Source organism: Thamnophis elegans, chromosome 5 (genome assembly GCF_009769535.1).
Source record: "Thamnophis elegans isolate rThaEle1 chromosome 5, rThaEle1.pri, whole genome shotgun sequence".
NCBI lineage: Eukaryota > Metazoa > Chordata > Lepidosauria > Squamata > Colubridae > Thamnophis > Thamnophis elegans.
Window position 1 is genome coordinate 33,529,332 of NC_045545.1, and position 17,493 is coordinate 33,546,824.

General features: G+C 38.4%; 1 protein-coding gene across 3 annotated transcripts; it reads right to left on the reverse strand.

The window, feature by feature from the left end:
* Nucleotides 1–1,210: 1,210 nt before the first annotated feature.
* Nucleotides 1,211–13,483, reverse strand: LOC116509347 (protein zyg-11 homolog B-like). Of its 3 annotated transcripts, none has more exons than XM_032218494.1 (14): nucleotides 13,293–13,476; nucleotides 10,880–11,041; nucleotides 8,857–9,611; nucleotides 7,473–7,613; nucleotides 7,121–7,297; nucleotides 6,589–6,653; nucleotides 5,301–5,400; nucleotides 5,170–5,223; nucleotides 4,915–5,076; nucleotides 4,786–4,833; nucleotides 3,566–3,763; nucleotides 3,422–3,483; nucleotides 2,697–2,794; nucleotides 1,211–1,889 (listed from the first exon to the last, which is right to left on the reverse strand). In XM_032218494.1, exons 1-14 carry the CDS (start codon nucleotides 13,375–13,377, stop codon nucleotides 1,702–1,704), a joined length of 2,295 nt encoding a protein of 764 aa, XP_032074385.1. In that variant the 5' UTR covers nucleotides 13,378–13,476; the 3' UTR covers nucleotides 1,211–1,701. The 3 variants fall into 3 exon arrangements, with proteins under 3 accessions (XP_032074385.1, XP_032074386.1, XP_032074387.1); XM_032218495.1 differs by having other exon boundaries at nucleotides 10,880–11,045; nucleotides 13,293–13,474; XM_032218496.1 differs by lacking the exons at nucleotides 1,211–1,889; nucleotides 2,697–2,794; nucleotides 3,422–3,483 and having other exon boundaries at nucleotides 3,614–3,763; nucleotides 4,770–4,833; nucleotides 13,293–13,483.
* Between the last annotated feature and the right edge of the window lie 4,010 nt (nucleotides 13,484–17,493).

The following is a 17,493-nucleotide window of genomic DNA, read 5'->3' on the forward strand; positions in this document are numbered from 1 at the left end:
CTTCTTTGGAGCAAGGCTGAGGAAGAGAAGAGGATAAGAAGGATAAGGGAGGCTTCTGTTGGGCAAGCCTGAGAGAGAGAAGGGGATAGAGGAGGACAAACGTTCCTCCAGGCCTTCCTATTCTCTGCCATCCTCTGGAGTCCATTTAAGCTCACACCTACTGCTTCAGTGACTCCATCCAGCCACCTCATTCTGTCTCCCCTTTCTTCTTTTGCCCTCAATCATTCCCAGCATCAGGCTCTTCTCCAGTGAGTCCTTCCTTCTCATTAGGTGGCCAAAGTATTTGAGTTTCATTTTCAGGATCTGGCCTTCTAAAGAGTAGTCAGGGTTGATCTCTTCTAGGACTGACTGGTTTGATTGCCTTGCAGTCCAAGAGACTCGCAGGAATCTTCTCCAGCGCCATAGTTCAAAGGCCTCAATTCTTTGGTGCTCAGCCATATGTTGCAACTGGGAAAACCATAGCCTTGACTGCCCACTTTTGTTGCCAGGATGATGTCTTTGCTTTTTAGTATGCTGTCTAGATTTGTCATAGCTTTCTTCTCCAGGAGCAAGCGTCTTTTAATTTCTTGGCTGCAGTCCCCATGTGTGGTGATCATGGGGCCCAGGAAAGTAAAATCTGTCACTACCTCCATTTCTTCCCCATTTATTTGCCAGGAATTGAGAGGGCTGGATGCCATGATCTTAGTTTTCTTAATGTTGAGTTTCAAGCCAACTTTTGCACTCTCCTTCATCCGCATCAATAGGTTCTTTAGTGCTTAAATTTGCAAATAGGCCCCATTCTGCAATAATTGTTTGTTCTATACTGGTCTTTAATTGAAATAAGCTGTGATTGACTAATAATTAGCAGCATAAAAAAAATCAAAATATTCAACTACACTGACTTTTCCCTTTCCATTAATGAATTATAGTCAACTTGACTATACAGAAAATACACTCTATTTTAGCACACACCACTCTAGAATGCATGATAGCTTAATTTACGATTTTTCCTCATAAGTTTTCCCCTCTCCCATTTTCCCTCAGATATATTGCTTCAACTGTACTACCGTAGCAACTTCCCATAAGTTAAATTCATCACCAACTATATTTTTCTTCTCACATAAATTAATCCAAACCCCCCACTTTGGGAGAATGTAAATATTACACCTAATGATACCAATAAGAATAGCAAAAAATAAAACACTCTACCACATGGCTGGCTACCATATAGTGAATTTGACCTTATAAAAGCTTTATTTTGCATTATGACCAATTTTCTTGAAGATAGAAACATGCAATCATTTTGTAATACCATCACTGAACATATCTTTTTTAGATAAAGCCTAAAAAGTCTCTTGAAATATTTTCCCCACTCATAGAAAAATACTTTGTATACCCAGAAAAAAAATACAGTAACAAAGTGATTTATGCTTACATCATGACAAATATTTATGTACAATAAACTAAACTCCGGATCTCTTCTTTGGACGTGCACAAGTTCATAACAGTGGTTTGTGACTGACCCAATTGTTTGCCTCAAACTCATTTTTTAGCAGAAACAAGCCCAAATTTCTTTCCATCTGTCATTATACAAGAGCCATAAGTTAAAGCTAATTACAGAAGACTTGAAAAAGATACAAGGACCATCTTGATTCTTTTTTTAAAGAGGACGGTGAAAAGGATGTCAATACTATATGGCAGTAGAAGATATGACCTCAGTTATCAATCTGAATGGCCTTGTAGCTCTATTAGATGTTTAGGCATCCCATAATACTTCACATGAGTTTCCACATAACTTAATATCTTGTTTACTAAATACCGGACATCAGGATCACTCTGGTCATTTTCTTTGATGTTATATAAGTGCTGTAGTCCATTCTCTTCAATTAATATTGCACAGTATTTGGCAGCTAAAGAGAAATAAGATTGTTAATTAACATCTTCAACATAAACATGACAGTGTTAAAATATGTGAGGTTATGTCGAAAACATTGCATGCTGCAACATAATCAACTTTGTTTACAATATCACTAAAACTGCAAATCATGTTGATTTACAATTCCAGTCAAGATATATAAGGAAAATACACTTCAGTGATTTGGAAATATCGTTCAAATTCACATACATCTTTCCCCTATTGCTCGTAAGAACTCTTAATTTTTCGTTTGTATATAGGCTTCCCAACTTCAAAACCATTCTGGGCAGCTTCACAAAGTTAAAGAAAGAACATTCTATTTTTTAAAAAAAAAAACTCCTCTTCCATCTCCGGGGTGGTGGGCATGTTATATTTCTATATCAACTCCTCAGTTAAAAGCAACCCTCCAAAAACTTCCTGATCCAAAGTTTAGATCTCCAGATAATGCCATTCCAAAAAGTAAATGCAGTGACAGAGGAGATTCACTTCCTAGGTGACACCACTTAATTGATAGGATTTTAAGCAAGCTGAGACTGTTGGAGTGCAGAGGATGACGGAAGACTATGGGAGAGGCAATTCCACAAATAACCATCCCTAAACCATGTAGGTTTACAGGTGACAATCAACACATTGAATTACAACCAGAAGCTGACTAGCAACTAGTACAACTCAGCAGGATTGTTAAATTTGGCATTATTGTAATTACGAATTGATGCAATAGTTCCACCTTCAGTTTAAAAAGTTAAATAAACGTCAAGCTTTTAGAAAAAAGAAGTTTTAAGGCTTATTGAAGGATACCTACAGGTTTTGCAGCAGACATGCAGAATAGCCCACGCAGCCCAGATCTGTACTCCAGGTAATGTAAAGCAGTCAAGCAGTGGGTAAAATGGCTTGAGAGACCTGAGAATTAAAGAATATTTTGTAAATTTATCAGTCATAAAAAATAAACATAAGCATGTTATTGATTTTGTGCTATCAGGTACTTGTATCCTGGTAAGTTCTTAAATTGTGTCAAGTCAATGAAGCCACAATACAACAACCTTTTGCATTTCTAAAATATCGTGGTTAGTACTAAAGTTGTCACTTTAAGCAGAAGAAGAGGATGCATTTATACTAAGGTGTTAAGGGCACTCAAATTTGCAGGATTATTTCTAATTTATTGCTCCTGTTATAAATGAATAACAGGAGCAATAATCTCCAGCACTTTTAACTGCACTTGCCTTTATAGATGTACACGAATGTGACCTTTAATTTATTCTAGTAAAGTTCTAGAATCTATAATGTTCATAAGCTTCAGATCTATTAAGTACACTTGTGAATTAAAGCTTTCGATTTTACATCTTGTTCTCAATATATTTGATTTTCATTGTTTTCATTGTGTTTAATTAACAGAATATTTTTATATTCTGGGGGGCGGGAAGCTTGCATATGCCAGGAAAAGAATCCACTGGCACATGAGCAGACAGCATGCAGGGATGTAAGCAGTAAATACAGAATTGTTGTTCAAGATTTATTTTAACATTATACCTATAAGCTGGCAGTGCTACCATCTTGCATTCTGGTGTTGGCCACTTCAAAAGGGTTGAATGCTGTGACAGAGAATACAAGTTTAAATACTTCAGGCAACCTTGAAAATGCTTTTCAAGAATTACAGTATTGAATTCACTATACCAGCTTTTCAATAAGAGATCTTCTCTGTTTTTGATTCAATGTCCAGGCTTCTTCACCTCTAGATATCAAATTGGCCGTAATCCCAGCAGCAAAATAGCTGACTTCTATCTCAGAACTGTTCAGAAGTTCACTGACATTATCCATGAAGTCCTTCTGCATTAGCCTGGGGTGCAGCTCTCTCACCTCCGCCACGTTGTTCTTATTAGGATAGGGAAAAAACACAACTCTGAAAACAAGACTTTGAAATCAAAGGCAAGCATCTGATAATTTACCTATATAGTTAGTCCTTGTTTAGGGATCCCCAAATCAGTCATTAAGTGAAGTGGTCACTAAGCAAAATCTTGACTGTGCTTATTATTTTACTTCGGCTTTCATTTATTTTACAGAACTGCAAAGGTCATAAATGTGAGGATTGGTGGCAAAGTCACTTTTTCATCACTGCCACAACTGGTTGCTATATGAGGCAGTCGCTATACAAGACTACCTGCATTTTACCTCGGTGGTGGTGGGTTAAAGGTGAAATAGATTAATACATCCATTCTACACTTATTTTAGCATATTTTGCTCCTAAAACTTATATTATTCAAAACTGCCATGTTTTTGGCTACCTCATTTCAGGAAGGTTTGAGAACTGCCAGTTATATGGGTTGCTGTAGTGAATTAAAGGGACGTGGTGGCTCAGTAGCTAACACGCTGAGCTTGTTGATCAGAAAGGTCAGCAATTTGGCAGTTCGAATCCCTAGCACTGCTTAACAGAGTGAGCACTGTTACTTGTCCCAGCTTCTGCTAACCTAGCAGTTTGAAAGCATGTAAAAATGCAAGTAGAAAAAATAGGGACCACATTTGGTGGGAAGGTAATAGTGTTCCATGCACCTTCGACGTTTAGTCATGCCGGCCACATGACCACAGAGACGTCTTCGGACAGCACTGGCTCTTCGGCTTTGAAATGGAGATGAGCACCATCCCCTAGAGTCGGGAACAACTGGCAAATATGTGCGAGGGGAACCTTTACCGAATTAAAGTAAAGCTTTATGAACTTTGGGGAGAGCAAATGAAGGAAACCTTTATTTCAATTAGTATTCCTAATTTTTTGGCATGGCTGGAGCAGAGAAGGCAAGGAGGAATACTCATAAAAAGATCTATTTTCATCTTAAAAAAATAAAAAGTCATGCTAATTTTATGAAATTATTTTTGTATGCCGCACCTGATTTTGATCTTACCAAGAGGCCAAGAACTTTGTGTTGTATAGATGAATCAGAAGAAAAAATCTGTAAAGAAAAAATAACTAAATGTATGTTGTGTTCTATCTATCATCTTATGTAGTGTACCAACAGAGCTGCCTTATTTACCTCTAAAACTTCCAAGAAAAGATTCAGTCCTTTGTGGTCCATAAAGTGTGTACAAATAGTTGGAGCTTCATCTGTGAGATTCCAAAGTGCACGAAGTGTAAAATGAAAAGTCGCATCTAATTCACTCTGATTTGTTTTTTGTTCAATTATTTCAAGCAGTTTCTATAAAAAGGAGAGCACTACAAATAGTACAATATAAAAACATGGAAAATCCCCTGTCCTCTTAACTCAACAGGGGAGACAGAGAGGACTCACCCCAACAACAATGTAGAATTCGGCAGAAAGTTGTGCTGCTTGCTCATCTGAAAGCTAAAAACAAAGCAGACTTTTAAAGTAATACCTTGGAGAGCTCATGAAAATACTGGATTAAAAGTAAAGCCACATACCTTAAGTCCCAGGATAGAGATTACATTAACTGCAATTCTTTGTATATGTTGATTCTCCTGATTACAAAGCCATTGAACAACAAATTTGGCAGCCACAAACCTACGATTTAAAAGCATTTTATTTTTTTTATCACTTCCAATAGTTTTTAAACAACTATTTATGTACAAACAAAATTCTATTTTATATTATATTTAGAAGTACAAAATTCTTTTGTGGTTGTTTGAGGTGGGGTGTCTTACAAATCTAGTTAATAAAATATTAAATAAATAAATAAAAACTCAAAAACTACATTTTCTAAGAATTATGTATAACCCAGGAATGTGATATGCATAACACTTAGTTTTGGTAGGTATTGTATTTTAAACTGAGCTGAATTAGGTTCAAAATAGGCTTCATTTTTTTTTCTCTTAAGAAGACATTGCTAAATATGTCTACTATGCTCTGCTAAGAATTAAATTTAGAAGTTCAGTTCAAAGCAACTATGTAATTCCTGAATCAGATAGTTGATTTGGATTGAATCAGAAAATTGAGCACTTGTAAATCAATCTAACAATTCCATAGCCTTTTACAATTTCCCCCCCCAGAACAAACTGAATTAATGATCCGGTGCATGCATGTTTTACTATTTATAAATGCCAATAATTACAATGCATGCATATAAAATTTAACAACAGTTCCTCTATCAAATCTATGCTAGATTTGGATTTTTAAAATTTTGTCCAGAATGAATAATTATAGAAAAGATACATCAATAATGCATTATTGATACAATATTTCTTTCAATCTGCCATCTATAGATTAATATGGGAGATCTGATTATAAATGCAGCGCTAGTCAAGTATAAATAGCTTTTCTATGTGGCACTCCACATGTGTGGAAATTAGGCCTCGTAAATATGCCAACCACTTAGTCCAGATTATTAGTATTCCAATGATACATATTCAGAGAGCCAAATTTTGGTGAGAAGCCACACAAAATTCCATAAAACAGTGTTTTAGTTCATTGGCATCACATCTAAAATGAATTTAAATTGAAATGGAATGAGCCTTAGAACAGAAATCTACTCAACATTGTCAGTCTTTTCATTAGGAAGAGAGATTAGTAAATAATGAATATTCATGCTTGAAAAAAACAGCTCTGAATTTTAATTTGGTGATGGGATATACAGTATGTAAGAAGATAGCTTAATGTTATTGCATAAAAAGGAAAATCTCTTTCACCCAGATTAAGGCTTCACTTTCAATTGACCATTTGCACTGTGAAACATGCAAACAGAATATCACTCACCTGTTAAATGGAACATCTTGGAGGATCCTGACACTAGATAATGAAAGAAGACAATTCTTCTGGAGCTGTGTGGAAAGAAGGAAAAAAAGAGAATGTTATAAAAATGTGATATTCAGAACATGAATTTTTAGTTGTTCATGAAATGGTCAACTAAGAAGGGTATGCTTTCAGTGCTTTGAATCTTAAGGAAAGGGAATTATTACTAAATAAAATAATGTTTTTGAATGGCATATCAAACAACTTTTACAAATGGGAGTGTGTAAATCCAGCTAGGCAGAAGCAATGGGTAGGCCACAGAATCCTATGTGGCATATTGATGCATGAAAAGCAGAAGCAAAACAGAAAAGATTAATGTAAGTGAAAAAAATCCAATGTATGTCTGTTGCCTCTGGCAATGAAATAGGACTTCTATAGGGTCTGTTTTTCCTCTCAGCAAAGGAATTCAAAATCAGCTGCACCAAGTACACAGTAGGAGTGATTTGTGCAAATGTGTGTGTGTGTTCGTATGGGACATCCTATTCTATATCCTTACCTGTCGTTGTTCAGGAAATGTTTCCATGGCTTTAAGGAGCAGCTGAATTACACTGGAGAGCAGCCGAACAGGCACACCTGCTGCTAGGCCTTGCCTAGTTAAATTAAGGACACAGGCGCTAGCAGTCAACTGTACTGCCAAATCCAAAGGGTGATTCTTCATTCCAATAATCACAAGCTATAAGATGAAAAGAGACAGTGATGAGGACACATTATATAGTTTAATAAGAAAAAAAAATCAAAGGACACAAACCTATTTGTATCTTTAAAATTTTAAATAATGGTATTTATTGAATATGGTCAAACGTCAACAATTGGCAAGCAATTATTTCTTTCAAATTAAACTCCCTCACCTTTAAAATTTCAGGCTTTGTAATTTTCATAAAACAGGTTTGCAGAAAAAGATGAAAGAAGGCCTCCTTCACAAATACTGGCCTTTCGTTGTAGCGTTTCAGAGCTTCTAAAATCTGCATTTCATTTTCTCCTCCCGAGACCTTTCAACATATGAAGATATCATTCCTTTAGTGTAACTCTGATCAGAATAAATTTAGTAGCATGAGTCTTGCAACAATTACATTGGAAGGCAAGCACCCTATCCTAAGTAACATTTTTAAGCCAGCGATCCCCAACCTTTTGGGCACCAGGGACCTGTTCCATAGAGAGGTTTATCTGCAGACTGGCGGGGGCGGGGTTTCACATGCTGCCTACATCCCACAGATGGGGCTTTGCTTGCTTGCACGGCCCCGTTTCTGGCATGCCGCAGCCTAGTACCAGTCCATGAACCAGGGGTTGGGGACCCCGGCTTTAAAGCACAAAAACACTTTTGTCATACTTCTCCATTCTGCTAGGCTAAAATAGTGAAGCCATACTGAATTACGAGTTAATCAGCAAAGCTTATCAAGGAACCGTCTTTAGACAAAAATGATCTAAAGGTTCTGCGATACACAGTATTACTTTCCCACCAAATTGATGGCTTACTTAGCTATTGCTTTTATTAAAAGTGACCATGGCAGGGTGGATGAAAATTAATGATTTTTTTTAAAACAATAAATAAAAATTATTATTATTTATTTAAATCATTTTTTTAATTTTTATCAAATTTATTTTAATAAAATGCTTTTGGAGTAAAAATCTATCCAGAGATAGTTTTCTATTTAAGATACATTAATTCAGCATGAAATTGAGCTTAATTCTGTAGCATGAGGTTGTATATTCTGCAATATTGGGACTGTCGAGTCAATAGCAGATCAGAAGAGCAGCTGCTGTGGGACAGAGTTGACAGCTGCACTTTAAAAATTATGATTTAAATCGAGTTGCTTAAACTAAGTCTTTTTACTAGTGATTTAAATCGTAATTTAAATCAACTCCACCCTGGAATCTGGGTCAGCCTATTACATTTTGGAGAAACTTCAGGGATAAATCAAACTTCGGCTTTTGTTAATATTAAATCAGATCTTTTTTCAGTTGAAGGGAGGAAAATAAGTTTTCAGCTAGCAAAAGGCAAAATCATAAATCTTGTGTGTTAGTACAAGAAGGCTGTTAGTTATTTAGTTATTTCCTTTAAACTTCTTTTTGAATAATATAACCATTTTAAAGAAAGAAACCCTTGGTAGTATCAACATTATTAGTTCTATGCTGCAAATAAATTAACTCGAGCTACAGTTAGATTTTCAGATCATGCAATCTTCTGGTTTATCAATTATCACTCTAGCTGCAGTGTATTTCAGTGGTCCCAACCTTCAAGCTTCCCTGTCCTGAAACGAACTCTGTGAATCCAGCTGCTGTACCTAACAAACCTATAAAGTGCATTCGCGGCCGCTGTCTGACAAAGGCTTCTACGGCTTCATCAGTAATAGATTTGTTCCCTGAAATGTCCAATGATACAAGATTAGGCAGAATGTCTTTTTGCCTTAGCAAACAAAAGGCAATCTCGGATCCAGAATGCTGATCGTCTGAGATGTCAAGGTGAACCAGATACTTTAGTCTTCCTATGACATCTAAGAATTTTGCAGTAGGCATTTTCAAACATTTCAGACTGTACATAGTTAGAGATCTCAGACGATTTCTGCAGGCGAGGAGTGCAGATATGTTTGTAACAGAAGTGTTGGATATGTTCAAGCTTTCTAATCTTGGCAGGGTAGCAACATCTGCTAGATGTTCATCCCCGAACAGCACATTTGTAATACTCAAAGAACGAAGACCGGGGAGCTGACCAAAGCATCTTTCATACGAATTTGTAGGAAAAAGAGTTAATGAGTCCAAGATAAGGCACTGGAGATTGTTCTGGATCCAATTATTGCTTCCCAATCCACTCACAACATCTGCAATGGTAACAGTTTCATTCATTCCTGCAGCATCAAGCTGTACTAGTTTATGATGGCAGAAGGCCTTCTTGAAGGATTGGGCTGAGATTTTCGCTTTGCGGATGCAAGCTTGCTTCAAACGAATTTGGTTGCCTTGGAAAATGCCCACAGTACCATCATTTAACAACTCTGGCAGTAAATAAAAAAAAAGATATACATCAGACCGAGCAAAGTTCTGAAATCAGTTCAACTTTTTCCTATTTGCATATTAATGATAAAAATTTCCACAAGTTAAAGTTGACTCTTGATAATGCATATATGTCACTTCCTTGGCAGCACTACAGAAGTAGTTGACTACTGCTTTTTTCCAGAATGTTTTTTGCAACTTCATAGGTTAGCCAACAGCACTGAAATTCCCACGCCCATTCCAGCAGTAACCAAAACCAAACATATTCTATTTCAAAAATCAGCCAAGATGAGCTAAGAACTGCCATCTGGTAAAGCTCTATTAAGAAATGATACCTGTATTTTTAAAGTAGTCCAAGCTAACCTTGAGTAATCCTCAAGTTATTATGAAAATTGAGACTGGATTGCCACTGTTAAGCAATGCATAACTACCGTATATACTCGAGTATAGGCCGACCCGAATATAAGCCGAGGCACCCAATTTTACCACAAAAAACTGGAAAAGTTATTGACTCGAGTATAAGCCTAGGGTGGGAAATGCAGCAGCTACCGGTAAATTTCAAAAATAAAAATAGATACCAATAATGTTTTTGAATATTTATTTCAAAGAAAAACAGTAAACTAGCGGTGTATTCAATGAAATACTTCACTCACCTCATGATGCTGATGTCCCGCTGTGATGATGATGTCCCGTGCAGCCGCGGGAGCGATGTCCCGCCTCCTATGACACACGGCACAGTGATTCCTATCATTGGATCACTGTACCAGAGAAGGTGGGACATCGCTATGTGGCTGCTTGCCATAACAAGGAGGAGGTGGGACATCGTTGCAGAGCGGCAGGAGGGGGAGGAAGGGGAATCGTAAGACAGCCCTGCATTACATTAGAACGTGAGGAGGGGGGATGGTGCAGTGCGCGCTGCGCAGCAAACTGACACAGAGGGAGGGGAAACTCACAGGGGCACTGGGCCATTCACGAGTGTCACCCAGCGGCATGGCCCCGCCCCTTTTTCTCCTCCATTTTGGGCAAATTTTTCACTGACTCGAGTATAAGCCGAGGCGGCTTTTTTCAGCCCAAAAAGTGGGCTGAAAAACTAGGCTTATACTCGAGTATATACAGTATACGTGCTGCTGAATCATGGACTATTTTCCTGAATCCTTAGAGCTCCCAAATGTGAAATAAACAGAATTAAGAGTTCTAATTTACGAGCAATCCCATATTCAGGACCCTGCTTTGTTAACATTCTGTCTCTTCTGGCCTAGAAATCTCTTACCTTGATAAGACATTATTTGCAGCAATCGATCGGCTACTTCTTGTGGAAGCCTTTGAGATTCTTTCAAGCACAGCGATCCATCTGGTCTTTCTGTACAGAACTTTGCCAGATCAGCAACCAAGACATTCAAACAGATGTCAACTAGAGAATATGGAGAAGCTTCTGCCTGCCATACATAAAATACATCATGACATCAAACAGAAAATAATGTTCCAAGGATTGATTACACTGCCGAGTTGTGTTTATATTACCCTAAGTCAAGATCTCTAAACAGACATGATATAGATATGAACTATCCAGCTTCAGCAGGAGCATATACCTGTACAGGTGGTCTTCATTTAATGACCACTCATTCAGAACTGCTTAAAGTTATGCCAGCACTGAATGAGGACTTAGGAATTGACCTTGTAGTTGTATCCATTGCAACTTTTACTGCCAGCTTCTGACAAGCAAGGTCAATGGGAAGCTGGCAAGTCACAAAACTGCAGAATGATGTGACCATGTAAGTTTTGCCTAATGTTAGCAGCAGTTGGGACTGCTGGAACTGCCACCATAAGTTGGTACAATAATGTGACATCACACTATATGACTGCATCACTTAGTGACAAAGTTCAATGTCCCAATTTCCACTGATAAGCAAGGACTACTTGTGGTTTGTTTGTCTTTATATCAGTGAATCTGACAGTATCTCTTGACCCAGTTTATTTGTCCATTTATTCATTATATTTATAAGCCGCCAACCTGTGAATTGAAACGCAAACATTTCTGCTGAAAGAGCTTATATGAAATATTAGTAGAATCTCAAATATTCTGTGAGATTAAAAGGCCTCAAGCTAGTGGAAATTTAATAAAATTAAATTAATGGTACCAAAATATAACCAAATCAGTATAGTATCATGACTCAAATACCATCTGGAAGAGGTGTGTTTTGAGCAACAAAATTACGATAGTACATTGCCTTTGATCCACGTTTCAAACAGAAGGTTTAATTTCTCAACAGAGGACTCAATTGAGTTTCTTGTACAGTTCAAGCCCCCAAAACATTAATTTCACTTAATTTGTATTGCCAAAAACTAAACTCTGTAAAATGCTCATATCACCACTATAAACATTATTTATGTTTAAGGTCTTTCTTCACTGAAAGACAGTCCATTTATAAGCAACATTTTAGGCCACTCAGTCCTATCAAGACTCGAGTGGTTGTGGCTGTCTGAACTGCCCAGATCTGCAGATATTCCATCTTTGATCTTCCGTTTTCAAGCTTGCTATGCAACCTGTTGCTTTTCCTGGAGTCACAATCCTGCATATAGGCCTTTGCCCAACTCCATTTTATACCTCAGTTGCACCCTTTCCTACATCAAGAGGCCCTGGTCACCTTGTGACTTGACTATTGCAATAATCTGTATGTTGGGCTGCCCTTAAAAATCACATGGCTTTGAAAATCTGGCTCTTCACCCAGGCTTTCGGCAAGGCAGAGGCTCTTGCTTCCTCATGGTTGACATCTTTTATCTTTATGTTTTATTGATTTTATGTACAGATAGTCCTTGACTTACAACAGTTCATTTGTTCAAAGTTGCAATGGCACTGAAAAAGGGACCTAGGACCGTTTTTCACAGTTACCTTTGCAGCATCTCCAATGGTCACGTGATCAAAATTCATATGCTTGGCAACTGGTTCATATTTATGGCCCAAGATCAGGTGATCCCCTTTTGCGACTTTCTGATAAGCAAAGTCAATGGGGAAGGCAAATTCACTTAACAACCGGGTTTCTAACTTATCAATTGCAGTGATTCACTTAACAACTGTGGCAAGAGAGTTCTCAAAATGGGGGGTGGGGCAAAACTCACTTAACAAATGTCTCACTTAGCAACATAAACTTTGGGCTCGATTGTGGTTGTTAAATGAGGATTGATATTTGTTGTCCTACTGTGAGCCACCCAGAGTTGTTCAGTGACTGGCAACATACAAGTTGAATACGTTATTATTCATGCATTGGTAGTCATGTGCTGTTGATACAGATCTTAACCCAAAAAGCAGGAAGCAAAAGCAGAAGTTTCTTAGGATCGCTGGCAGCTTGTTTACCTTAAAACCTGCAGATTAGGCATTAGACCCTATGCATGATTCATGTCCTACATTGCTACGTCGTCCTAAAACACTTCTCGGAAATTCAGGGAATTCTGTAAAGAATTCTAAGACGAAAAAGTCAACCCTGTGTGTTAAAGATCCTCTGCCCGGCAAACTGATTGCCGGACACGTCCTGCCCTCAAGGAGGAGATGCTTTGTCCTCGGAGCAGCTTCGCCCCTCCACTGCCGCCCTTCTTGGCTTCCTTCCCTGGCTTTTCCCCTCTCATCCCGTCCTTCCACTCTCGTTTCTCCATCGGGCTTTTTTTAGAGCCGCCTCCCGTCCGCTCACCTGCACAGCCGAACAGTTTCCACAAAGGGGGAGCGGGGCTCGTTGGCGGACCTGCAGGAAGCGAACCATCGCAAACAGCCGGCATCCACTTTCCCCCACCACCCCCAAAACCGGAAAGCGTGGGGGAGGGAGGCAATCACAACCGGAAGCGGCCTGACTGAAAACAAGAACAACCTTTAGCCGCCAAAACTAGGGCGCGGGCGCCTTATTCGGTCACCGATGGGAAAGGATGTCTCGCTGATCAGGGAAGAGGAGTCGAGTGTCGAGCGATGGATGTACGAAATTGATTCTGGCAGAAAGCCGGAGAGGCTGCGTGCTGTGTAAACAAGCACGCGCTTTTTGTGTTGTATTGCTAAGGTGGGCTTAGGGTGAGACGAAATAGGTGTCTTTCAGTAAACTATACTAGGAAATTGAAAAACATCCTGGAGGAAGGTAATGTCAACATACTTCCATATTATTATCAAGTAAACGAACATGTCCAAGGATCAACAGGAGAGAAACTAAACTTGAAGAAGAGGTTCTACTAGTTTGAGTAAAACTAGTTTTCCAGGTGTAGACAATTCCTTGCAACTTGGAAGTACCCACAGGCCTAGATTCTCACGTTACATTAAGAGATGGCTGGCTAGTTTGGTTCAGCGTTTTGTGCCAATGCAGCTAGATGGCCAGGAATATTGTAGGAAGTTATCACCCAGCCCTCTCCCAGAAAATGAAATATCCTAGGAAATATTGAAAAGGCAGAATATTATATTTTCCTGGATGTGAAAAAGGGAGAAACACGTTGTAAACACAAAGTAAATTCCTGCAGCTTCCTGCCCACCCACCCCCCTTTTTGTCAATGAGCCACTAAAGCCTGAGCTAGTCCACTTTACATAATAAAGAGTTCTCCCCTTCAGCTCTAGGGAGATGGGATTAAGGCATGACTAGCCTTTACCCACTCACCACATGGCATCTGAGAATTCAACCAAACCTGGGTTAAAAAAACAGCCTAAAGAGTTGCCCCTGCATGGCCCCACGTGAGTCTGACAACCAATCAGAATACATTTCTTGCACAGGAGCAGGAGGCAAATAGGTGGAGCAGAACAGATTATAAAAAGCTCTGCAAGCTCCTTCCTCGATCCTTCTTCTTCACCCAACACCTGGAAGCATGTGATCACCTTTTTCCCCAGGACCTCAAGCCATGTGGTCCTGTCCACCATTAAACCATCTTTCTAAGCAGCCTCCATGTTTCCAGTGTCTTTTTCCCCACTTGGAGGTGAACCCAGAAGGACATTTCTTCCAACAATATATGCATTCTCAGTAAGAAAGCATAGTGGCTTTATGTACACATACTGAGATGGGGAAGCAGTGTTGCTTAATCCACATTTCCATGATGGCCAATTTAAGTGGAATTGAAACGGGGTTTTATCACTTCAGTTTCTTTAAGCACATTCCTGAACATGTCAATTTTGGAGTCCTGTTGTATTCTCTCAAACCTATTTATGATATTTATATTTGCAGCATAAACCAGGTTGATGTTGCATTTGGATAAGTGTGGACATTATATATATTATTTCAAGTTTAGAAGTAGCTTTAATTCACCAAAGAGAATAAATAAGGATTTTTTAAAAATCAATAAATGTTGTGTAGGAAGTTAAAACCCACCCCTCTCCTAGAAAAATGAAATATCCTGGGAAATATTGAAAAAGCAGAATATTATATTTCCCTGGATAAGAAATGGAGAAACATGTTTTTAGGCAAGAAACAGACTCACTCTTAATAACCCCCACCTTTGTAGGAAGTCATCACCCAGCCCTCTCCCAGAAAAATGAAATATCCTAGGAAATATTGAAAAGGCAGAATATTATGGATGTGAAAAGAAAGAAACATGTTTTAAAAGACAGAATAACTTCCTGTAGCTTCCTGCCCATCCCCACTTTGTCAATGGGCCATTAAGAGGGTCAAGCTAGTCCACTCTACATAGTAAAGACTTCTCCACTTCAGCTGCAGGGGGATGGGGTTAAAGTATGATAATATTGGCCCCAACTCACCACATGGCATCTGAGAACTCAACCAAACCTGGATTCAAAACACAGCCTAGAGAGTTGCCCCTGCATGGCCCCATGGGAGTCTGACAACCAATCAGAATACATTTCTTACACTGGAACAGGAAACATAGAGGTGTGACTGAACAGGTTATAAAAAGCCTATCAAGTCCCTCCCTCAGCCCTTCTCCTCCACCAACATTGAAGCATGTGATCACCTTTTCTGTTCAGGGCTCAAGCCATGTGATCCTGTCCAACAATAAACCATCTTTCCAAGCAGTCTCCATGTCTCCAGTGTCTTTTCCCCACTTGGAGACGAACCCAGAAGGACATTTCTTTCATCATGTCAATGGGCCATTAAAAAGCCTGATGTAGTCTACTCTACATAACAAAGGTAGGATTAGCCCACAGAAACTCACCACAGGGCACCTGGGAAGAAGCAATGCTCAACCAAAGTTGGACTCAAAGCACAACCTAAAGAGTTGCCCCTGCATGGTCACATGGGAGTCTGACAACCAATAAGAATACAAGATCAAGATCAAAGGCGAGAGAGGGCACAAAGCCAGGAACTTTCAGCATTTTGGTCTCTTTTCTTCACCCAACATCTGGAAGCATGTGATCCCCTTTTCTGTTCAGGAACTCAAGCCATGAGATCCTGTCCACCATTAAACCTTCTTTCCAAGCAGCCTCCATGTTTCCACTGTCTTTTTCCCCACTTGGGACTTGAACCCAGATGGACATTTCTTCCAACAGTTGGGGCACAGACCAGTAGAGGCAGACATTGTCACTATACCATTTGCTTTTTAAAATTCTAATTAAAATGGTTCTACTATTCTTATTCAGTGAGTCTATGAATATCATTTTGAAGATGGATGATAAAAATTAGATTACCATACCTGGTTTGAATTTTAGAAGACCTCACTAAGAATTCTTTCAAAACCTGTGCACATTCCATCCCAATTTTTGGAGCCAGATCATAACTCTGTGTGTGTGTGTGGTGTGTGTGTGTGTATGTGTGTGTGTGTATAATAAAAATAATAAAGTTTAATTATTCCTGGGATTCATTCTGTCACATGGATTTTTAGAAATATAGCTAGTAGACTATTACCATATTTAAGATTAAAATCAAAATGAAAGAAATAGTCCCCCCCCCTTTTTAAGAGTCCCCCCCCCAAGAAATAAAGAATGGAAAGATCATCTGGACCCATGTTTGAGGCAGGGCAAATTATACAATTAAAGACTTGCTGGGAAGCATTCTTTTTTATGTCATTTATCAAAAAAAGAAAGAAAGAAAGAAATCAGGATAGGAGCCATAATTCACATATAAACCTATCTCAGAAGTTCAATTTTATTCTGAGAGGCTTTCTCCCAAATAATTGAAGTTCAAGACTGTAGCCTTAAGATACAATTTTATGCAAAAGTTCTAAGAGTCTTTCACTGAACTTAAAACTTATTTCTGAAAATCATATACATAAAACACATAATTAGCTTCTCATAGAAAACTGTCATTTCTCTTGTAACCAGATTAGCTCCCACAATGATATAGTGTTAGCCATTGTACAACTTCCTCACACCTCTATTAGGAGAAGCACATTATAATGCATTTCTTTGGAAGTAAGCCTCAGCCAAACCATGGTTTGTTGACATCTATTTTAGGGTGGACTTTGTGTTGCTATTTTCATCTTATTCCATTAAGCATCAACACATATGCATTATTGAGTTTTAAACATGGAATGTTTTATGTAAAAATTTTTTAATATACCACACAAGAATGTAATTTACACCAGACTTTACATAAAATGTTGGGTGAGATTTTGTATGGCATTGCCTTCCACATAAAGCTCACAGCACAAATACTGACAAGGTATTTATGAGAAAGAACAAAGCTATTAACAGTCTGTCATAAATAAGGTGATTAGATGTATAATACCATTGAGCAAATTTCCCCCAGCAATTCTTTTGGTAGAAAATTTTAGTTTACTTTTTTTTTTTCAAATTTACACTTAGTTACAAGTGTAGCAACATAATATATTCTTTTTTTTTAAATTATAATTCAATCTTTCCCTTCCGACATTTCTTCCTCCATAGATATTTTCATTAATGTATATTAAAGGTAAAGGTTCCCCTCGCACATATGTGCTAGTCATTCCCGACTCTAAGGAGTGGTGCTCATTTTCATT

Excerpts from the sequence above, each read along its gene's own strand:
- LOC116509347 (XM_032218494.1), bottom strand. The coding sequence starts at position 13,377 with ATGCCGGCTGTTTGCGATGGTTCGCTTCCTGCAGGTCCGCCAACGAGC. Across the intron at positions 6,654-7,120 it reads CATTTCCTGAACAACGACAG|CTCCAGAAGAATTGTCTTCT; the intron begins GTAAGGATATAG and ends CTTTCCACACAG. Across the intron at positions 5,224-5,300 it reads TCTCTATCCTGGGACTTAAG|CTTTCAGATGAGCAAGCAGC; the intron begins GTATGTGGCTTT and ends CTTTGTTTTTAG.